The sequence below is a fragment of the Myripristis murdjan genome, chromosome 6, assembly GCF_902150065.1.
Source record: "Myripristis murdjan chromosome 6, fMyrMur1.1, whole genome shotgun sequence".
NCBI lineage: Eukaryota > Metazoa > Chordata > Actinopteri > Holocentriformes > Holocentridae > Myripristis > Myripristis murdjan.
Genome location: NC_043985.1, coordinates 23,172,388 through 23,195,530, shown reverse-complemented (window position 1 = coordinate 23,195,530; position 23,143 = coordinate 23,172,388). Strand labels below are relative to the sequence as shown.

The 23,143-nt window shown below is 43.6% G+C and overlaps 3 protein-coding genes across 6 annotated transcripts; 1 reads left to right on the top strand and 2 right to left on the bottom strand.

The window, feature by feature from the left end:
* Window positions 1-1,479: 1,479 nt before the first annotated feature.
* LOC115360180 (lysine-specific demethylase RSBN1L-like) lies at window positions 1,480-10,915 on the top strand. Of its 2 annotated transcripts, none has more exons than XM_030052880.1 (8): window positions 1,480-1,983; window positions 2,270-2,395; window positions 2,594-3,276; window positions 5,768-5,905; window positions 6,049-6,191; window positions 6,337-6,504; window positions 6,921-7,032; window positions 8,318-10,915. In XM_030052880.1, the coding sequence occupies exons 1-8, from the start codon at window positions 1,509-1,511 to the stop codon at window positions 10,082-10,084; spliced, it is 3,612 nt and encodes a 1,203-aa protein (XP_029908740.1). In that variant the 5' UTR covers window positions 1,480-1,508; the 3' UTR covers window positions 10,085-10,915. The 2 variants fall into 2 exon arrangements, with proteins under 2 accessions (XP_029908740.1, XP_029908739.1); XM_030052879.1 differs by having other exon boundaries at window positions 2,591-3,276.
* A 389-nt stretch (window positions 10,916-11,304) lies between these two features.
* tmem60 (transmembrane protein 60) lies at window positions 11,305-14,059 on the bottom strand. 2 transcript variants are annotated; one of them, XM_030052956.1, is made up of 2 exons: window positions 13,755-14,059; window positions 11,305-13,355 (listed from the first exon to the last, which is right to left on the bottom strand). In XM_030052956.1, exon 2 carries the CDS (start codon window positions 13,309-13,311, stop codon window positions 12,907-12,909), a length of 405 nt encoding a protein of 134 aa, XP_029908816.1. In that variant the 5' UTR covers window positions 13,312-13,355; window positions 13,755-14,059; the 3' UTR covers window positions 11,305-12,906. The 2 variants fall into 2 exon arrangements, with proteins under 2 accessions (XP_029908816.1, XP_029908815.1); XM_030052955.1 differs by having other exon boundaries at window positions 11,307-13,370; window positions 13,755-14,053.
* Window positions 14,060-15,135: 1,076 nt separating this feature from the next.
* prr5a (proline rich 5a (renal)) lies at window positions 15,136-22,697 on the bottom strand. Of its 2 annotated transcripts, none has more exons than XM_030052923.1 (11): window positions 22,512-22,697; window positions 20,975-21,102; window positions 19,248-19,373; window positions 18,696-18,776; window positions 18,047-18,095; window positions 17,764-17,821; window positions 17,556-17,647; window positions 17,272-17,412; window positions 16,258-16,393; window positions 15,801-16,079; window positions 15,136-15,671 (listed from the first exon to the last, which is right to left on the bottom strand). In XM_030052923.1, exons 2-11 carry the CDS (start codon window positions 21,100-21,102, stop codon window positions 15,382-15,384), a joined length of 1,380 nt encoding a protein of 459 aa, XP_029908783.1. In that variant the 5' UTR covers window positions 22,512-22,697; the 3' UTR covers window positions 15,136-15,381. The 2 variants fall into 2 exon arrangements, with proteins under 2 accessions (XP_029908783.1, XP_029908784.1); XM_030052924.1 differs by lacking the exon at window positions 22,512-22,697 and adding an exon at window positions 21,354-21,444.
* Window positions 22,698-23,143: the final 446 nt, after the last annotated feature.

Sequence of the window (23,143 nt, the reverse complement as noted above, 5' to 3'; positions counted from 1 at the left end):
TCATTTTCCACATCTTCGGTGAAGCTGTTTCTGTTTTCTGTCATAACAAAACGATAACTTCCATTCAACATTAGTGCAATACCAAGGAAAACATTTAGACGTTTGTACTCAAATCGTAATTGTATAATGTTGACATTATATTAGATAAGTGGCAGTACTTAAAACTTGGATGAAATTAAACCAGTGACTAATCAAGTCTTTTTTTTTTTTTTTTTATAATAAAAACAAAAAAGCCAGGTGCCTGATATCTGTTTATTTGGTTGTGCAATAGAAATGACTCATTTCTGGACTGACCTCACCCAACATTTATGTCTGTTTGGGTTTTTACAACAGCCTTGAAACAGCTGTGTGGGTGAATGGATCTGATGTTGATGATTTCCAAGGAGTCAAAGTGCCACTCACCGCGTTTTCATCACCACACTGCCATCTAGTGACACCTTTAGGAAGTGTTTCATAATAACACAACTCACAGTTACGTGACTCCTCATTGATCCCCGGTAGGAATTCCTCTTTATTTCTCCCTCACATCTCCACATGCAGATAAGGGGGGCAGGATCCACCGCTCTCGGAGCTGATCGGGGCTCAGGGATCCAGTGTTTGGCTCAAGGGCACATCGGCAGGGTGGAGGACGGTGACAGGGGTGGACTTTTGCACCATCATGCCACCTGCTACCCTCTTGATATCACACTTTAAATACAATACTGACCCGAGAGATCAATTTGTATCGGGGGCTGCCTGCTTGTGTGGAAATTATATTAAGGTTAGAAGAAATTAAACACCAAATATGCTCAATGATTTTTTTTTTTTTTTCAAAAAAAAAAAAAAAACAAGAAAAAAGAAAAAAGAAAAAAGAAAAAAGAAAAAGAAAAGAAAATAGAAGAAAAAGAAAAATGGCATTACATGTGATTTTTCAGCCAAAATATCTATCTGTCTGCCTAGACGTTTACATTGCCAAAGCAAGGGTGAAAAAAAAACAAGAAAAAGTATACATTAAACAGAGGAAATGCTGTTAGGATTATATATAAAGATAAATAAAAATACAACAAAAAGTAAAAAATTAAAAATGCATACTTGCAATTTAAGAAAAAAATGTATAAATACAAATAGGTAGCAGCTATACAAAGACTGCAACCTTTCATAATGTATTTATAAAATATTTGTCCCGCATGTACAGTGAGTATGCCTATGTACAGAGATCCGTGCAGATGGTCCGTGCATACATCTATTTATGTATTTGTAAATTCCTGTTGTGCTTTCAAAGATGTGATTTGAGCACTGAACAGCTGTTGTTGCAGTGGCAGCAGATTTACTATGTTATGTGGCTGTTGTTAATGCCCTGTGCAGTATCTTAATGCCAGCGCTTCCTGCAGCGTTGTAAACAATCGTGTTGACTGGTGCGCGCTCCCTCCCCCATCCTGCGTCCCGCTCGACGTGCAACGCTAAGCCCCGCCCCCGCCTGTCTCTCACGCACCAGTTACGTCTGACCGTAAAAAATAGAAACTTCCAAGATGGCCGAGTCCGTGGACTCCATGCATTTCGCAGCAAATAGCAAAACAAATTCCCCTAAACCCTTGATAGCTAAACGGCCGCCGGAGAGCCGACCGCAGTCTTCCAGCGACATTTACCCTCCGCCTCCCAAGAAAGTCCGAGTCGAGGAGAAGAGCCTAAAACACAAGAAACTGAACGGGGAGGTCTGCGCAGGGGAAAAACACAACGGGAAGCAGAGTTATGGAAGCCCAGCGAAATGGAGTTTCGGCCCGGCCAAGGCGAGCAACTCCGCCGCGCCAGCTCCCGCTCGAAAAATTTTCAAGATCAGCAACTTCCTCGCCTCTCCGCCAAAAGTCAAAAAGGCGAAAGAGAAGCGACACAAGGATAAGGACAAAAGCGTCCAGGCGCAGAGTTCACCCGTGGCTGTGGAGAAAGTGAGCCCTGTTAGCTGCCATACAAAGACGGAGAACGGTGACGTGAAAATGTTACAGAGAGGTAGGGCAACACAAGCCGTCTGGGAGCTCAACACAGGCGTGCTAGCGGCGATTAAACCACTTTGTGACCACATTTACATCTGCACATGAAGCATTATTATGATAAAATTTACATGTATATTCTTTAAATATTACCGATTTTTTAAATTTACACCATAGGCCCCGATATTTATTAGGCCCAATTGGTAATATTGTGTATACACGTGGAAATGTTTGCTCATCAGTTATTGTGAACGTGAATGCCAGCAGCATTTCAACTCATCCACTCTGCAATCACCTATTTTCAGATTATCGTGTTAAGGACAAAGAAAGAGATAAGAAAAAAGAGAAGGATAAAGAGTGGAAGAATCACAAATTGCCACCTGTGAATGACATTGCCAGGGAAAATGGAGATGTGATTTCTCCACAGAAAGGTAGGGATGAAATGTGATATTAGTCACTTGGACTTGCAGTGTGTTTTTCATTCTGCTTTTATTATGACTTACATCAGTCTCTTCTTGAAAGCTGCTGATTACATGCATTGCTTACATTTTTGTCCTTGACTTGTCAGTGGATCTACAACTCATTTTTGTGCATAAAATGTGTCTTTATCCATTTTTTTTTACCAGCAGAAGTAAAGGAGAAGGCCAAAGCTGCCTCAGAGGAGGAGCTCCTGTTGAAGAAGCTGAAAAAGAAGAAGAAAAAGAAGCACAAAGATGGAGAGCGGGAGAAGGAGAGGCACAGCCGACCCAAAATGTATCACCGTTCCAGCCAGACAGTGTGCACAGGAGTATCTCTGGATCTGCCTGACTTCCTCAGTAAGATTAATGGAAACAACAACAACAACAGCAGCAGCAGTCTGCTTCACCCCACAGCTCCACATCAGGACCACCAGGATTCCCATCTGACCGGCGCCGCCTCCACCCCCTCCATGGTCAGGGAGAGGCTGGGCTACGGCTCCGCACTCCACTGCAGCCCGTCTCCGGGCTTGGCCGGTCTGGAGTTCGGCTCTCTGATCCACATCGAGCAGCAGGCCAACGGAGGAGCATCTGTGGCACACGCCTACAGCGAGCAGCTCTCCTCTCTGTCTCCAGCGGAGATGCAGCGGTTTGCCCAGGAGTTTGTGACCCTGTCGTTCAGCGAGGACCAGGCTCAGGCGGCGCGCTACGTGATGGGGATCATCCACGGAGCGGCCTCCTACCTCCCAGACTTCCTGGACTACTTCTCCTACAAGTTCCCCAATGCACCGGTGAAGATGGAGGTGCTCGGGAAGAAGGACATAGAGACAACAACCATGGCCAATTTCCACTCTCAGGTGAGAATGTTGTTGTTTTCCGCAGTGATCAGCATTGTAGAAAGCGTCTGAGTTCGAGAAACCTGCTGCTCTGTACTTCCTAATACTCTACGGCACCAGTGTGAGGTGTGGAGGGGTGTGTAGCTCAGCCTCAGCTACCACATTTGTCTACCAGCTCATGAAACACATTAGCAATTTCGGTGTGTAATGAAGTCATCTGCGTCCCAGTCTCCCAATCACACTGTTAATGGACAGGGCTTTTCATGCTGCCCCAATCCATCGTTAATCCAGTGTTTAAAGTGGTTCAGTGTCCAGGATGTCTTATGCGGCTCTTAGCTCTAAGTATGCTGTGTGTCATGTTGTGCGTTATCATAATGGCCCCTGAAGAAATCCCTCTGTTAAAATGCTTAGTAGTGATTATTCTACTTGGTACTGGATGTTTTGTTTTATATTCGTCTCCAAGAAAGTCCCTGAAAAGAGTTCATCTATGATTGGAAGAGTTATTTTCACGTGTGCCCAGTAAAGGTGACAAGGACTTCATTCTTCTTGACTTTTTATGGCTAGTTTTTATTTTTTAATGATATGATCTTGTTTGTTTTTCTTGGAGAGCCTAAATCAGCTCCCTGCCAACTACATGTACACCACTGTCCTCTGATATTTTTTTTTACATTGAAAGTCTCATTAGTTCCCCTTAATTTTTCTCAACTTGAGCAATGAATGGCTGGCATACACTGTATAATCTCTTTACTTCTCCATTGGTCAAGAGTTTGTGTTTGTGTGAACATACAGGATGTTGCACTTAAATTTGTGTGGTTTGGCAGAATGATTCCTCCCTTGACATAATTTGTTTCATTGCATTATTAATTGTCAAAGAAACTTTTCAAGTAAACTGATAAATATGGCTGCATGAATAGTTTTGGCAAGTTAGAAAATATGATTCTGCCAATTCTAGATCGCAAAACAATCTTCGAAAATCACCCGAAACTGCTGATTTGGAAATTAGTGCCTTTATAAAAAATTAGGTTGTGATTGTGTGCACAAAGAACCTTTCATAAAATGGACACGTGTTTTTGCATGTGGCCCCTTTAGTTGTCAAAACCTTCATTTTTGTTTTGTTATTTATGTTTTCTCTCAACATGAGACTTGGAGTTGTGTAGCCAAGCAACAGTGTCTCCCCCCTGCAGATTTAAGTGTTTGGAAGTGTAGTGCTACTTAACATCACAACTCAGGTGCACGCAAGTTAACAGAAACAAATCAAGTTGTTGCCTAAATGACTGGGACTGTGTCAACACTTATTAAGACATAAAATGAGTTCTTTCAAATTATTATTTTGGTTGTTTTCTTTGTTGAGACAGTAGGACGGCTAGAAAATTAGAGTGTGCAGTACATAGGAAAGACTGGAGAAGGCCTGCAGGGATAAATGTGGTTCTAGAGGTCGGAGTTGTAATCACTGCTCTTTCTGCTGTGCTGCTGAACACATTCTATGTAAATTAAAGGAAAACATGTATCTGCTGAGTTTCACCATCTCTATAGATTTCATCCTACTGTGGCCAGTTAATATCAGGTTGTGTGATTTATCAGTTCTGCATCGACATCGCAATGTACGCATGTGCAATAGTCACAATGTAGGATGCACAATGTCAAGTGAGGCAAATTAACTCAAACACGTCATGCTGCAACTTTTTTGCTGCTTGATACAAAAGGAAAACTGGCAAGGTTCTCATTTTCCATGACTAATCCACAAGAAAAGTCTGATGTGACATAAATTTGTCCAATTTAAGGGTTCTTGGGTCCAGAGAGTTTGTTGCTAGAGACGTGCAGGCTCTGCATGCACAGCAGTAAGTTTGCTATGTGCTCTGGTGAAGGGGTGCACTTGATCACTTTAAAAAAACAACCAAAGACCCACTTGTCACTGACCACAACGTGAAAATGAGCACTGCCTATTTTAGTTGTTTGATAAACTGATCTAGTGCCCTCCCTCACCACAGCACATAGTGAACTGATCAGTACACATACAGAGGCTGCGTGTCACCTGCCTGTGAACATGCATGCAACGTCGCCTGGATGCACAGGCAGGCGTTCAGTGACGCGAACGGCTTTTGAGTGTGTATGCCTGTTACCAGCAGCACCCCGTCCCGGCACTGGTTAAAAGTTAAAAAGTTACTGTCACAGAGCTGGTGTGTGTCCTAATGTAAGAAACGCCTAACACACACAAACACATACACACAAAACTTGCAGTATCCAGATCTGTACTTTCATCCTTTTGGCATCGTTTCATATAGAAGAATCTGTTTGTTTCTTATAATCCTCAGCCGTGCCGGGAGGTTTTACTCAGTGTTACTCAGGACTTTGGTATCTGATATCAGTCATGTGTAAAATCTCAGAAACTGATACATTTTTGCCTGGTATCGACGCTGATACTGCAGCCTGTATTGCCACTGGGGTCTGCCTAATTTTACTAATATCTTTGAGTGAGGAGCTGAACACTGTCCTCTGTGTTGTGCTGCCGCAGGTGAAGCGGACGTATTCCCAGGGAACATACCGTGCCGGGGCCATGCGGCAGGTCAGTTTGGTCGGGGCTGTGGACGAGGAAGTCGGGGATTACTTCCCTGAGTTCATCAGCATGCTAGAGGAGTCTCCCTTTCTAGAGGTTTGTATGAATATTACTGTTTTTTTGGTTATGTGTGTGTGCATATGTGGCCATAGCCAGTGGATGTGTTAATATCTAATAGTTACATAATGTGTGTGTACAGGTCATTGTCTAACTCAGTGTTTTGTGCTGTGTTTATGTAGCGGACTCTTCCCTGGGGAACGTTCTCCAGCCTGCGGCTGCAGAGCCCCACTGAGAGCGACGACGGCCCCATCATGTGGGTCAGACCTGGTGAACAGATGATCCCTATGGCAGACATGCCAAAATCACCCTTCAAAAGGAAAAGGTGGGTTGAGTGGTTGAATTGTTTCAAGTGGATGAATTTTTTTCACAGCCTGGCTAAAGCAAAAATTGGTTTACTCCACATCCACTGTACAGATATGTAGCACTTCCACAACTGTTTTGTACATGTGTCAATAAATGTGTTTCAGGTCCACCAACGAGATAAAGAACCTGCAGTACCTTCCCAGAGCTAGCGAGCCCAGGGAGATGCTGTTTGAGGACCGGACGAGAGCCCACGCTGACCACATTGGTCAGGGGTTTGAGAGACAAACCACCGCTGCTGTTGGTGTGCTCAAGGCTGTGCGTTGCGGAGAGGAGTGAGTACATATAACACACACACACACACACACACACGTGTATATATATATATATATATATAAACACAATACAAGATAATAAAGTGGCACCACAGGTCAGTCAGTGCAAAACAGTACAGTACATGACGATCAGTTCATGCTGTTATTGTGACTCATGAAGCTTTGCAGAGCAGGTCACCTGTGTCTGGTACAAAAGACGTCTAATAGACCTTTATTTCTGCCAAGCATGTTTGAAAAAGACTTCAGGAACATCTCAAACCTTTGTGTGCCATTAACAACAACCAGTAGCCTTTTTGTACGCAGCAGTGTTGTTGTATAAATCACCCAGCTGTTTTTGCGGTTAGGTTCCTGTTTGTTATGTTGATACTATATTTGAAGGACAAGCTACATTGTGATGTGTGTGTCTTGCCTTACAGAAGTGACGCTCCTGCACGGATCACCAAAGACGTTGTGTGTTTCCACGCTGGAGATTTCCCTGATGTGGTCATGAGGCTGCAGTTGGATCTCCATGAGCCTCCGCTGTCACAGGTGGGTCAGACTGCTTCCTGCATCCATCACGAGGTGCAGTTAGGGCCGGGCAGTGTATTGATATTAAACCAATATTTTGATATGAGACCATATATCGTCTGGGATTTTGAATAGTGTCATATCTTATGGCAGAAGTGTTGTTTTTTCCCAGCTGAATTACAGTAAAGTGATTTTCTGAACTTACCTGACAGTTGTAGCTGTTCTATCATCTGTCTTTACCCACTTAGTTATTAAACAGGCATTCCTGATGATTATTTATCACAAATCCAATTTATTGAACATGTCATTGACTGAATATTTTGTGAATGCACTAAAAGTCATTCCCACAATATTGTCACAATAGCAATATGGTGGTATTTGGTCAAAAATATTGTGATATTTGATTTGCACAGTCATAGATGCAGTGTCTTTAAATAGGACCACACCAAGTCAGAAAGTAGCCAGTTTCATCCTGTTAACATCTGGCCACAGTCATCACAGCTGAACATTAGCCAATTAGCCAAGCGAGGGTCCTTTGCCACCATGTTTACTGCCATGTGGCATGAAGGGCTTGGACCGCAGAAGAAGGGGAGATTGGCACCGAGCATTGACAATAGAATGTGTTGTTACAAAGCACTCAAGCATATCAAGTCATGTACATCTGATTATGAAAAAATTACACACACCATTGTGAATGATGCAACTTTTAAAATGCTCCGAAAGAAGCCTTTGCAGTGATCTTATGAGGTAGAAAATGCATGCAACATGTTAATTAAGTCTGTTTTGAATGCAAACAAAACCAAATGTGTTGATAAGGAAATTTAAATTGGGAGCCTTTCAATAACTCGGTACTAGTTGAAAAATTTAATTATGTAATATGTAATTATGTTGATTAGTGTCACTACATTTACAAATGACAATAACGTTACTTTTACAGTTAACTTAATCAGCGTTGTAAGGGAGACAGACTTAATGTAGTTCTGTCTGCTAGAGATCAAACATATCAAACATCCCCTGTGTATGGGAGGAGTCAAGAAAATTGAGAAACACAAAATCAAGTTGCTTGGTTTTGATTGCTGACATTTTAAATTGACTCCTAGTAATCAATTTGGAATTGGAAGTTCTCCTGTGCCAGCATTTTAGCTTGACAGGTATTCAATACATGATCCGTATCAGTGCATCTCCAACATGCACAGTTTATACATGGAGAATTATCACTCTGCCAGTTTTTCACATTGCCTAATGCCTGTTCGTTTTAATTAAGGGATTATTGAATTTGCTGTGCTCCTGTCACTCCCCTCCACAGTGCGTGCAGTGGATTGACGATGCCAAGCTGAACCAGCTGAGGAGGGAGGGGATCCGCTACGCTCGTATCCAGCTCTACCACGACGACATCTACTTCATCCCCAGAGGAGTGGTCCACCAGTTCAAAACGGTGTCTGCTGTCTGCAGTCTGGCTTGGCATATCCGACTGAAACAGTACCACCAACAAGACGAGGAGGAGGAGGAGGAGGAGGTGAAGGAGAGGGAGGAGGAGAGTAAGCCTAGACAGATGCCACTTCAGATCAAGGAAGAGGAGAGAGACGAGGATGTGGATGTAAAGGGGAAGAAAGAGTGTGACCCTCCTACACAGACACTGACAAAACTGGAGGATCGGGACGACGAGGAGGAGGAGGGGCTGCCCTCACAAGGACCGACGCAGATTTGCAAGGAGGAAGAGCCAGAGAAGGGAGCAGACACGGAGAAAAAAGCGGAGATGAAGGACTTGTCGCCGACTGATTCTCTACCCTTTGTCAAGAAGGAGAGAGATGAAGGTGCACTCTCACACACACTAATGGAGCCCGAGGCTGAGGAGGATGAGAGAGAGGAAGGTAAGGGAGGGGGAGCTGGCAGTGCAGGCACGTATCAGACACCGCATAAGGGGGATGAAGAGGGTGGAGAGGCTAGTGCACCTTCAAAGTCACTACAGCAAATTAGGAAGGAGAATGATGAGGAGGAGGAGAGGCAGGAAAAGGCGATTCTGCAAGGTCACGGTCTGAAAGAGAAAACTAAAGATAGTATTACGAGCTTTTATACGCCGCCACAAATCAAAAAGGAAAAGGAGAAAGGAAAGGGCAAAGACAGGGAGAGAGATGAAAAGGAAAGGGGGAAGGAGAAGAAGGAGAAGGACAGGAATAGAGAGAAGGAAAAGGAGAGGAAGGAAAGGGGGAAGGAAAGGGATAAAGACAAGGAAAGAATGAGAGAGCGGGAGAAAGTTAAGGCAGAGGCTGGAAGAGAGGGCGGCACGTCAGCACATCCATTGCAACAGATGAGGAAACAAGAGGAAGAGGACAGGACAAGAGAGGGCAGCAAAGCCTCTCACGCGTCTCTGCCCGCCCAGAGGGACGAGAAGGGGGTCAGGGAGTCGGACGCAGCCTCGAAGACGCAGCCTCACATCAAGAGAGAGAAGGAGCAAGATAAAGACAGAGGCGGCACGCAGGCGGCGTCTCACTCGCGGCCAGACAGGGAGGAGGCTCGAGACGCCTGCGCGCACAGACACAAGCCATCACACGGGAAGAAGGAGAAGAGCGGGCACAGAGAGGGGAAGGAGAGCAACACCTCATCGGCACAGGCGTCACAAGCGAAGTCAGGGAGAGAGGACGGGAAGGCAGGCAATCCGAAGCATGCACATGTTCAGATTAAGAAAGAAGGAAAGAAGGACAAGGATGTCGGCGGTAAGGAGGAGAGGAAGAAGTCAAACCCCACCTTGGGTTCTGCTCCACCAGAACATAAACCACCACGGACTCTCATAACCTTTGACCTCTTTAAGCCAATGGACGCTCATCAGAGCTCACCCCTCTCCTTCACAGACAGTAGACCTAAGACCCACCACCACAGTGACTCTCGGGGCACTTCTTCCTCTTTAAAGTCTGGATCTGATAGCCGGACAGTTGTACCCTCCAAAGGACCAAAAGTAAAGGACACGATACAGGCAAAACCCGTGACGCCCCTACAGGACACACGGCCGCAGCACTCTTTAAAACAGCCCCTTAAAACACACACACCCCAAACACAGAAAGACTTTTTAATATGAATGTCTAGATGTCTAGTCTTCTTTCTACTGTACAACTTACGCCGAGGCTGTGTTGAAATATTTGAGAATGCATCCTTTTTTCGGATATTGGCTTGTCTTCGTGACGAGGCTGGAGTAGGCCAAAAGATTTCTTTTGCTGAAGCCGTCTCAGCCTTGTTCTGCCGCGAAAAGAGGATGAGCTCTCGAAGTATTTTAACAGGGCCAAAGAATGTAAGCTAAGTAGCTCACTTCACGTTTGTTAGCGAATGTACGTAGGCTCTATATAAAATCTGTTATGTGACCCATGTGTCAGTGCCTGTGCACTACTTAGCTTCGCTCTTAAAGCACCTATTTTAGGTACTCGACAGCCAATCTGAAAACAACCCTCCTTCTCTCCCCGATATAGGAATTACCAACGCTGATTGTGCGGAACAATATTTAAAAAAAAAATAATAAAAAAATTAAGGTTGTAATGAAGTTCTCTCTTTGCCATATTGCTTCGGTCAATCTGGTTTGTATTTTTAACACTCCAAAACAGGAGCTAGTGGTTGTTTTCAGACTGGACTTTGTTTTGACTCACACAGGGCTGTAAATGATACTGTATGTACTGAAACTGTACAGTATAGATGTATTAGCACCAATGTGAGAAAATGTATACAGAAATTGCATATATTTTTTGTAAGACAAGTTTTATTTTCCATAGAACTTATTTATATCATTTACTGTCTGTTTTATTTGAAACCTACGTATGTGAAAATTTTGTTGTAAATACATTTTATTTCCTAAGATAAGACTTGGTAGTGTGATTTATACTCTGATCAGAACCTCTCAATAAATGGTTCAAAATATTGACTTGGCCCCTCAGTGTGATCGATGTTTACATGTCCTGCAGCCAGGTTGTTGTTTTTTTTGTGTGTGTGTTTGTTTGTTTGTTTGGGATAAATACTGGCAATTAGATTTTTGTACTGTGAGATCAGATAAAAGTTAATTCCAAAGATATAAATATTCTATAGCAAATAAATAGACACAGGATGATTAACGATACGCTTTTTTGATGCTGATACTGATCATTTTCCAACCTGTAACAGCCAGAAACTGATACAATATGAATTTTTGCACAAATGCAGATGTAAAACAGGTTCAGCTTTTGAGTCAGAGCTGTGTGAAGATTTTAAAAACAAATATATACTTAAAAATGGACCATTCTAGTTTTACTCGTTTGCTGATTTGACAGACACACTGGCAGAAAAAAAGATCCCTAGAAAGCCAAATTTCATAATCAGCCAAATATCAGCAGAAAATTGCTTATCAGACCAATACCAATACTGCTTTATAGGGCTGATATCAGCCGATACTGAGAATCTGTGATAACATCGGTCCATCCCTGCAAATAAATATATAGATATTTCTACAGTGAAAAGGAGGAGTTTTTAATTAAAGTACTGGAAGTTCTGGGTTCACATTCAGGTTGTGTCCATGACAGGATATTCTGGGATGTGTATTGGCTCATATTTGTGATGCATGTAGACTGGTTGCTCAAGCATGAACTATGCCTCGTACTGCACAAATGTTTTATTTGTTTATTTATTTTTGGCCATGAAGACCTCTACTGTTGTGAAGGTTTTAGTCTGACAAGGCTGAATCCATATCCAAGCAACCAGCACAAATCTCACCCAATCACACCAAATTCGCCAATAGTAAATTATCCCATCACAAATAGATATAGTGATTATTTTTTTTATTTTACAAATAAACAGACTTTTGCTGATTCACTCTGCTCTAGTTACACAAATATAAAACAGTATACAGTATCATAGGTGACCTGTTCAAAAGTGAACATTAACAGGCATTGTATGGCTCAGTGGCACGCAGTACATGAGTGTCATGCTGTCAATATAAGGTTTTATGGTCAGGCGACTGTTGTGTGTGTGTGAACTGTGGATTAACATTTCATGCAGAAAGGTTATTGTATTCTCATGAAGAAATCAAAGAAGTCAATATGACCACTTCAAATGCTGTATCAGTTTAGGGACCCACCCAAAGTGAATATGTTGCCCCCCCCATAAAAGATGCACCGCCCCCTTTTGGCCAATCAGACAAAAGTTAAAACATCTATTACGTTGGGAGACAAAGGCCTCAGGTATTAAACGGCTTTCTCATGATGAATTTGATAAATGCATCATGTCTTAGCTGAAACTACAACGTTTCAATAATCTGAAGAATATGTAAAAAATTGGTACATATTCTTCAGGTTACATTTACAGTTACAGTTACAAAACATTTTTAAACTCAAATTTCCGGGAAAATATCGATGCCATTACCCCGTCAGAAAATAACCCTGCATTTACCTGTGTATGTCTGGGGGAAAGTGTCAGCCTGTACAGTACATGAATGGAGCTTATGGCTGTCTTTATCTGGAGTTGTACTGGCTGCAGTCCTGCCTCTTGTGAAACCCGTGTAATGCATTACAGGAAATAAAAAGTGAATTGTTTAGCTTTTCCCATGCCTCAGGCCCAATCTCAGCTGGCAGGATAAGCCTAGTTTATACAGTAAAAATCTAATTCCCCTCTACCCCCATTTCACCATTTCACTTACTCCTGCTGCTGGAGACAAGCCAACAAGCAGTGATGGTGATGTAAACACAAAACAGAGGTTGGCTTTATTCTGTAAATAGTTTTTGACAGGTGTTAGGACATCCTTCCTCTGAATCAAGGTCCAACAGTGAAGTGTAAGAGTGTGTAGGCAGTCAGTCCCTCCTGTGGTGATGGATATCCATGTATCAAAAAGTTTTTCTCTCCATTCCTTTTATTTCACACCCTGATCGTGTTTTTGGGTGGGGTAGTTCAGTCCCTCCTGTAGTGAAACACACTGCAACCCAGCTCCACCAGCGCTCCACCCAGCAGCACCCAGAGAGGGACACACACCACGGTCAGCCACACGTCTGTGAGCTTCTCCAGCCGGGAGCAGAGAGTCAGGCAGAAGGCCAGCTTCAGCAGCAGGGCCGCCAGGTGCCACAGCCTCCGCTTCAGGTTCTGCTCCCCATCCCTGGGGTCGTAGCCCGGCTTGCAGCGGCCCGCCATCTTCACCACCAGCATGAGGATGAGGATGGTGTCAAAAGTCCAAACGGGGAGGAAGATGAGGAACCAGTTCCAGTTGATCTTGGAGTCCAGCTTGAGGACCAACATGATGAGGAAGATGAGGGTGAAGATCCAGCAGAGGAGCACTCGCTGGGCCAGGGACATTTTCATTTACAGAGGACTGGTGGGTGGCCAGCATCCACACCCAGGGGAGCCTGAGGGGGACCAGCCTGCAAATGAGGTGCCTCAATCAAACCTCAAAGTATTCCAATATAACAGATCCTTATTCACATTCATACTTATTCAAAGCTAGTTCAGTCTGACAGCACCAATCACGTGACTAAATTCTCTGGCGATACTATAAAAAATGATAGCCTCAATATCCTGATATCCATCTATCACAATTGACTGAATGTCATTGGTCAAGGTGTCGACCATCACCACGCATCAACATATGTTTATATCTTTACTATTAAACGAGAAACATCCCTTCATTTGACCTGAAACTACATTGTTGAGCGCGGATGTAAAACTTGCTAGCTAACGTTAGCTAACCGAGCTAACACTACGAACCAAGTAAAACCCGAGTAAAATGTTAATAAAATGTGTCTTACCACATTCACCACAGAGGATAATCTGTTTAAAGTAAGCTTGCGGTGTAAAGGACCGGCTGTCAACGTTGAAAACGAGTGTCAACACTTTTTATCACGGGAATTAATTAGTTTTACACAACAAAGCAGCATAAAACAAGGCGATGCAAACTATCCGTCATGGTAAAGTTTCGGCAGTAACGGAGTCATTTCCGGTAATTTTCAAAACAAAAGCATGAGTTTATCGATAAGCAACGTAAATTATAACGCCAGCCTGGTAGTTTAATTTGAAAGATGAGCGCATTTTGTTAGATTAAATACAATAAACTTTATGGAGCTTGTTTACAGGGGTAACAGCTGAACGTTGACTGTTTATCTTCCGGTATTTGGACCCTCCCCTTCATAATAAAGACCACCCACATCACACAATTAATATATTTATGTTATAATTTCTAACCATAATGCAAAAATATAGTGCTATAGTTGGGGCAGTTGGTTAATCTATAATTAATCTGCAGCAATAACAGAACACACCACGTGTTACGTTATTCAAATGTATTTATTTAAATTTTAATGGGCTAATATAACAAATTAATAGAAATTACAACCTCATAGACATCATAGATTGTCAAAAAAAAAAAGAGTAAAAGTACAAAACGCTTGAGGTAAAATATCTTTGAAAAAGATTCAGTTAAAAAGCCCTTGTTAAAACCTCAATTCATTTTAAGTTAAAAGCTCACTTCACAATATCTAGCTGTCCTAAAAAAAAAAAAAATGCATTTTTATTTACAATGTAGTGGTGGTGCAAAACAGTACAGTGTATGAGACAACATTCAGTCAAAATGCTCAATTCTTTGTCAAATGTAAACAATAAACAATCGTATTCCTTTTACTCCTAATACAGAAAAGCAGATGAGGGAAATGTCACCACACTGGCGGCTGCTTTAAGAACAAACTCTTGCATTAGATCTCTATGAGGTCTGGAAGTCAAAACTATTTTCAGGACAAATGTCGTATGAAAGCAGGAGCAAAACACCTCATTGCTGCGTTGCTGTTGCTGACAGTGGTAAACAATGAAAAAAACCCTCTATTGTGAGATCCGAATACATACACACAAAACAAGTCAATGAAGATACAAAAAAAGGCCTATATAATCAAACCAGCCCAGTCTGAGTTCTTCTCCTGTGTAAATGGTGGAAAGGAGGAGGCATCTCCCCAGCAGAGGTAACAAATTGCTGTTGTCGTGTGAAAACCTTGTAACTCCAATTTTGATGATTTTCATGTTTGAAACTCGGTTGAAAGGTTGGTGCTATGACCTCTTGGGTTTATAAAATCCTCTCAATAGCCACTGAATATTGCCGAAAAATGCACAGTCATCACGCTAAAAAAAACAAGGATGTTTTTGTCAGTTCTTGGAAAGCTGATTTTGGAGATGCTAAGTTTTCACCCGACAGTGACGAAATGCACTTGGAATGGACTCGTCATGAAATCTGGACATACAAAGCGAGGAGGAAGTTTCCCTTTTGTTTAAAAAAAAAAAAATCAAAGATAGCTGCAAGGTATCTTTGATCTCTATCCCCGATGTTAAAGTACAGACTGGAGGGGGGGCGGTGCACACACACCCTGCGGCGGTTCATGAAGGCAAAAGCAGCTACACAGTGCTCTGCCTGCTCTCCCGGCTGTATCCCATTGCCTCCGAGGAGTGCGGTGGGAACTCGATGAATATCCCGTCAGAGTCTGAGTCTGCAGATTCGAGCACTTGTCCGATGATGGTTTCAGGGCTGGACGACCCACTGGGAGGCGTGGAGGATGCACCTTTACTCAGATCAGTGAGTGTTGTCGTGGCCTCGGTGCCATGCAGGGGCCCCGAGGAATGGATGGGAAGGATGGAGGAAGAGGAAAGAGGCAACTCCATGGCGCTGGCTCCTCCTTGTACGATACCTGCGAAACAGAGACCGTGAGCCAACAGAAACAAGAGCACGCCCTAAAAGAACAAGAGATCTACGTTCAGCTCTTGTTCTTTGATTTCATTACACACAAACACACACACTGACAAATGTGATGATGTACCGTTGAACTGAGAGCCCACACAAAGCCTGTTGGTGGACGAGCTGGTCAGGTCGGGTCCCGAGGCCAGGTCCGCGAAGGCTAGCCCTTGTTCCTCCATGCAAGATGAGATCTCGCAGGCGGAGTGGCGGCGGATGCCTCCACTGCTGACAGAGCTTGCGTCTGGGTCATACTCAGCCACTGGGGTCAGCAGAAGAGGGATATTGTAGCTTTTTGATCGGACCACTGGGTTTTTAGATGGTTGATCCACAGATTTGGGCCAGCACCACTGCAAGCGCTTCTCTGCAAAATGAGAGAAAATCGGGAAGAGGAGACAGAGAGGGAAGGTATGAGCTGGTAGTACAGAGTTGCTCAGGTGTGGCACATTGTTCTTTTGGTTTTAAACAGGGACCAACTCAGATTTCCACATGTGAATATAGCTCTGCTGTTGGGTTTATGTCCACATGATTCACTTTCATACCAAGAACACAGCAGTGGGCCTCGGTACCATCTCCAGAGCAGAGCCCATGGGTGCCCAGGTAGGGGGAGACCACCTTTTGGACCAGAGACTCCAGTCTCAGGTAGTCCTCATTTGCCCCACGTGGCTCATGGACCCCCTGTGAACAAACAGAGGAGGCAGGCATATTAGTATGCAGGACTGAAACCTGCATTTTTAGGTGATCCTGATGCAATTCTTTAGTGTCACCTGAGATTAATAATGAGGCATTATTCTTTGGTGTGCCCTGGTGGCTCACTGTGTAGAGTGTGTACCATGTAATAGTGAGACTAAGGCACAGGGGCTTGGGTTCAAATCTGGCCCAAACCCTTTGTGGCATGTGATCTCCTCTCTTTGCCCTGTCCTTCCTGTCTCTCTCCACTGTGACTGTCACATAACCCCACCCCCACCCCCACCCCCCACCCCCCAAAAAAAAAAAAAAAAAAATCTGTAAGAGTGTCATTATTTTTATCTGCCAAAACAAACTAAAACAGTAAATGCTGCAAACATGCTTGGCATCAGTGTGCCCAAAGTAAGTAAACATAATGTTGAGTGAGTGCAGGATGTCCACAGGTATCAGACAGGTCATTTTAAGACCTTTTTTAGACATATTTCAACTAAATTTAACTAATTTTTTCAACACATCCTTTTTTCTAATTCTCTAAAGTATTGCTATTAAGCACCAAGGTACATGCTATATATTTGTTCCAATGCAGAGGTACATTTTAAGTTGGTTATTAACTAGAAGATTGTAGGAACTGTCTTTATAACAGTTTCCTTTAGGTTAGATGGCACTGTAATAAATTCAGTTATAGGTCGACTCTGATGCAGAATTTGATTGATTTTAACAAAAAGAAATGCATAGATACATCATAGCTTTTAGGAGCAAATTTTAGGACCTAATTGATTTTAAGACTTTTTGAGGATCTGCAGACATCCTGGAGTGAGTAATAGAGTGATTTTTTAACTTTCTTTTTTAATATTTCCATGCTGGCCCACCTGTAGAATGAGCAGCATCTGTGTAACAGAGGGAGGCACACGGGCCCGCGGTCGAGACAGGGCGTCCTCTAGCTTTACACTGAGGACTATGGTGTTCCTGAAGTGGAGCAGGGCCAGCTGCCGGACAGAGGGCTCCTTACCCTGCACAGTGTGGGGGCGGGGAGAAAAAAAGGAAACAGCGCAGGTGAGTGAGAATGACTATCATTCAGTCAAGCTTGAATAATTCAGGTTGTGGACACCTTGGGCAGATTAGAGAAGACAAAAAGCAGCTGGTGGCTGAGAACCTGCACTGGGTGGAAGATGGCCTGCAGCATGGAGAGAACGTCACAGAAGAAGAAGTCCCAGGTCTCTGCCAAAGAGTCTAGTAACTTCTGGCCTGCACCATTCAGACAAAAAAAAAACACACACACACAAGCACAGCTGATTTATGCTTGATGTCACTAATTGTCACCGAGTGGTTTACATTTGGACTCTGCTTTATATCAGCCGTACCTTCATAGAACCTTATTTTATCCCGGAGAATGACCATTCCCTTTGTAAGCAACTGGTTCTGTGGGACGGGGTGAAAAGAACAGATGTCATTAAATAGAAACATCTGAGGTAATTTTACTAAAAGTAGAGCTGGGTGTTACCATAATTACTGTGAATAGCCTCAAGATGCTGAACTTAAATATATACTTGAGTCTCATGTCGGTGGGTCTTGTGTGTGGATGGTGTGCCTCCTGAGTGAAAATCAATCCTTATCCTTTCTCACTTAGTATCAAAGCTGCTTTACCTGAAGGTATTCTGTGAAGAAGGACCCAAGTTCAGTCTTCAGCAGATGCCTGAGAAAACAAAAGTAAGATACTAAGTGTCACTAATCTCAAACAAGCAGCACTCAGTTATTATATCTACCTATAAAAAAGTTTTCTCCTTTCTTTATTTTAACTATATATTAGAAACTTAGAATCTAGGGTTTTGATTCGATTTGTAGAGTTTAATTAGGTACTACTACGCAATTAAATAAATGCACAACAACAGGATATAAATCAGTTTACTCAGCAGCAGTGTATCCCAGTGCAAAATTTCCTGTGTTGTAAAAGAAACAGCAAACTGTAACAGATAAGTGACACAGATCTCTGACCTCCACATGGCGTCCCATGTGTGGTAATCTGTTTACTGAGCTATAATAGAGGCTGATGGGAGAGGAGGGATGGGTCTGGTCTAGAAAGATAATGAGATATGTGGCATGACCACATGACTCCACGGGCCCACATGTACACACAAACAAGCTCATTCACAAGAAAACAGACATTCAGTCATGTCTGTGTACACAGGACATAATTATACTAATTTTAACACTAAAATTGTGGATTACATGCTCCTCTGTGGGTTCTGTGTGTGCGCACATACGCCTGTGCTTGAAGCTGTGTAAACTCACTTACCGGACACCTTCATTGAGGACATAAAGCTCGTTGTCTGCCAAACCTTTCTTCTGGAAGACGGCGATGACGGCGTTGTGGATGCTGCAACACCACAAACACATCAGCCTACATGATTTCCTGTAGAAATTTTACACTGCAAACACGGTTTTTACCCCCTTGAACATTCCCTTAAATTTTCCTTTAAGTAGCTTCAATGCTAGAAAAAAGTTATTCTATATATTCTGCAAACGTCACACATAAATTCTGTTCCTGCTGGTTGCAGCACTTCTCTGAGGCCTACATCGTGCTTATATTGTGTGAAATATTCAAAGCCAAGATGCCCTTGCTTCATGGCTGCACCATTACATCTAACAGAAAATATCTAGATGTCTAGTGAGTCATTTTTACACACTTGTCCCTGTGATTCAGCAGGACTCATTTGGTATCTTTGGAAACCTTTGGATCTCAACTAAAATTTAAAATAAAGTTCTGCGGGTTTTGAACAACGCTTTGCTGCACAGCAACGACGAATCCACTGTTGGGAGCGGCAGAGCTGGAGAGGTTAAAATGTACCTGTTCCATGTGGCGTTGGCTCCTGCTCTCTTCTGCTTCTCTCCTCTGTCTTCTGGTGAACCTTTCTCACTCTTGCCCAGTTCACTGAGGCTGGGAGAGCTCATCAACTTCAGCCTGTGTAGAGTCCTCATGATACAGAGATAGAGAGGGAGAGGGAGAGCGTGGAAAGAAACAGTATGGACTAAGTACTGGACTGAAGAAAAAGAAGGTCAGGCTAAGCACAGACATATACAGGCACTGGGAATGAACACAAGAAGATAGCTAGAGGGGAGAAGAGCAGTGTGTGTGTGTGTGTGTGTGTGTGTGTGTGTGTGTGTAAGACAGAGAAAGAGAGCACACTGACAATACAGAGAGGACCCAGTGACAGAGGAGGAGAGGAGAGAGAAGTAGGACAGAATGATGCATGGTGAAACGGAGATTGGGTGTTAAGAGAAAGGTGGGCGGAGCCAAGCCAAGAGGTGGGCCTCGGTGTCACCACGCTGCTTGATGCCTGAGGTCTCAGAAGAGGAGAAAACAATAGCACATGCTCTGATGTGGCATACTCTTCCTCCCTCACCCTGCTCTCCCCTCTCTGTCGATACAATACAGGCATTGACGCGAACAAATCATTATGCACAACACAGATGCGAGGGGGAACTGCAGGGTAAGCAGACTGATGCAGTTGGGACTTTGTTGTGCTTGTCACTGTACAGTCAAAGAGGAGGATGAGGAGGAGGAAGTAGTCTGGTGTAACAACAAAAACAGGGGCAGGAAACGGTGACACAATACTGGACAGTAGAGAACATTTTCCTGCTCCTCCATTTCCAACACAGCTGCTGCTGAGCGGCGGAGTAAAAACAAAAGTAACAATGTGCGAGACACTTAGCTTCCTCTTTAACCTTTGATTCATTCAGCAAGTTTTTTTTTCTTCTTTTTATTTGAACCTTGCCTTAAAGGAAAAACCAGCCTAAAGTGTCTTAATGAGCTTTTGGGCCACCACGAGCCACCAGAACAGCTTTAATACGTCTCGGCATAGATTCTCCAAGTCTCAGGAACTCTACTGGAGGGAAGGAAAACCATTCCTCCAAAAAGATTGTTCCCACATTTTGATGCTGCTGGTGGAGAGCGCTGTCTAACATGCCTCCCATAAGTGTCAGGCTCAATTGGGTTGACATGTGAAGACTGAGACGGCCACTGCATCATTTTCAGCGTCACCAAGCCCTTCAGTGAGCCAAATTTGTCTCAATAGTAAATGAAGAAAATAAATACATTTTGAAAAAATACCGCATGCATTTCCAATATATGAATGCTTATGGTTGTGGGACAAGTTGGTGAAAAGTAGATTTCTGAGTAAAACCAGGAGACGGACCGTACAAACCCACACAGTCCAGAGGATCTGCTGACAGCAGGGCGATAAACAATAGACCCCCTTCAGCACCCACATACACACAAACACAGACACATGGAAACACCTCCGGATATTTACATAAATAAGAAAACACACACACAGACAGACAGAGGCTATAGGCCCACATTATAAATTGAGTCGATCAAATATTCCAGCAGGAGATCATTATCATTACGCCACCATGTGCTGCAGCAATACTCCACCAGTTAATGAAATCTTAAGGGACCGGAGATGTTTGGATTGTCATGAGTGCTGATGAATATTTCATACATTTTTTTTTTTTTTTTTTTTACCAGGATGCTGTATTTTGAAATGTAAATCCTATGGAGCTGATCCTTACCTCCTGATTGGATGATCACTGCTGTCCATGTCCGGGCTTGGGGGAGGGGCTGAGAAGGTGCTGAAGTTGAGTGACAGGGGCCGGGGGGAGGGGCGAGAGGCGTGCCTCCGCCGGAGTCCATCAAGCATCTGTCAATGAGAGAGGAAATGGTGGAATAATTGTTGTGGAGGTAAAAACAAAAGCAAAGAAAACAGGAGTAATCACACATTAAGATGACTAATGTGACGCCAAGGTTTAATTTGTCTGTCTGACCCTCACCAATCAGAGCTCAGCCTGCATCAGTCACCCCCTCTCACACCTTTACTTTGTGCCAATTAAACAAATAAACAACAGTAGCGCGTAAAAAGTAATGAAATCATCAACATAAAGTAAGACTTACGGTCACAAATACAAATTCAGGCGCTTCGTAAGAGATATACTTTGGAACCACGCTGCGTATTGCTTCCTTATTCAAGCCCTGAGCGTCTGTTACTAACTCTTATTTCAACACTATAGGGAGTGTGATTTCTCCCCAGTGTTTTGCAATCCAACCTTACAGTACACACACACACACACACACACACACACACACACACACACATATACACATTCCACCAGAGAGTGAAAACGGAAACGTGTTGTGTATGTGTGTGTGTGTATGTAAATTATTCCTGTGAAAGCCACGTAGCCACGATTTCCCCGTGGAGTATGACTTTATATTTGGGTGTCTCCCCATAGCAACATACACAAGCACCATCCCCTGGTCATGGGGGAGAACAACAGTCTGGGATGTCACTGTCAGACAAAAGGCACAACACAGCCGAGCAGGGACCCTGCCTGCCTCGCTGCCAACCTGCATGCAATTGCTCCAAGTCATAATATAGGAAAGGGAGAGGGGGTAGTGTGTTTTCAGGGGGCTGCAATCTATTAATGATCTATAATATAAGGGAGAGATCACATCTGAGTCAGGGGAGAGGGAGAGAAAAGGAGAGAGAGGTAGAGAGAGTACACACTCTACCCGACATGCCATGCCACGCCAGTCTGGGCAATCTGGTTTTGTTCGTTTTTTTCCCCTTTCCTTCCTTTCCTTTCCTTCCTTTCCTTTCCTTTCCTTTCCTTTCCTTTGCTTTCCCCTCTCAGGCGCATAAACAAGACAAGCTGGATCGATACTCATTCACACGAGGGCACTTTTTATTTCCTCGCGTCTGATTGTGTTGCTTTATCGATACACCGCTGACTGTGCCGCTGCCACATGATGTTTGTTTCCCATACGATATGGAAATCGATCACACAGTAGATCAGTCCACGCTAATCGCACAGAGGGGAATGTACAGCCAATCGTGCGTACGTGGAGGTTTTATCCCTTCTTCCTACCTGTGTGCACTACAGGATAAATCCCAAAGTACCTGCGCCAACAATGCGCCTATTCTCTGTACGGACACGCACCGACTGGCACAGACGCACAATAAAGTCCCCAGATCGCTTCAAATGTGCAGCATAATGGCCACAAAGTTGTCATATGTCGCTCGCCTCTGCCCGCCCACTGAAGTGTACTCACTGTTCCTTCTGTCCTGTCGTGCGGCTCTGGAAGGGATGAAAACGATCATGTGCGGGTGGTGAGTGTGTGTGTGAGTGTGTCCGCCGGGCACATCAGTCAGCGCGTTCCGCCACGGGCTCCCCTCTGCACGGCGGCCCGTCCGCACACACACGCATCAGGGCAGAGAGCGGGGCTCCAGCTCCGGCGACCTGCGGTGAGGGAGAGTCATTCATGAGGCATGCACCGCCGCTCGCTCGCCCCCGCCTTGTTTTGACGAGATGCAAACCTGCGTGCACGAGGGCGCCGAGCAAAGTGAAGAGGAGCGGGCCCGCGCGTCTACGAGTGCACGGAGTACGCGCATCGTGGTTTCCTGAAAAAAAAAAAAAAAAAAAAAAAAAAAAACATGTGATAGTCCATTTTATCTTTCAGGTGGAAAAAACACACAACTTTCCACAAGAGCAAATCAAACAAAAATTAACATTAAACCATGACAATAAATGAATGAATGCCTACATAAATGAAAGAATAATAGACTAAATGAATGAATAAATACACAAACAAGAGAATAAATAAATACAACAAATAAAGAAAGAAAACACACAGAATAAAGACATAAATACATAAACAATGAAAGAAAGAAAGAAAGAAAGAAA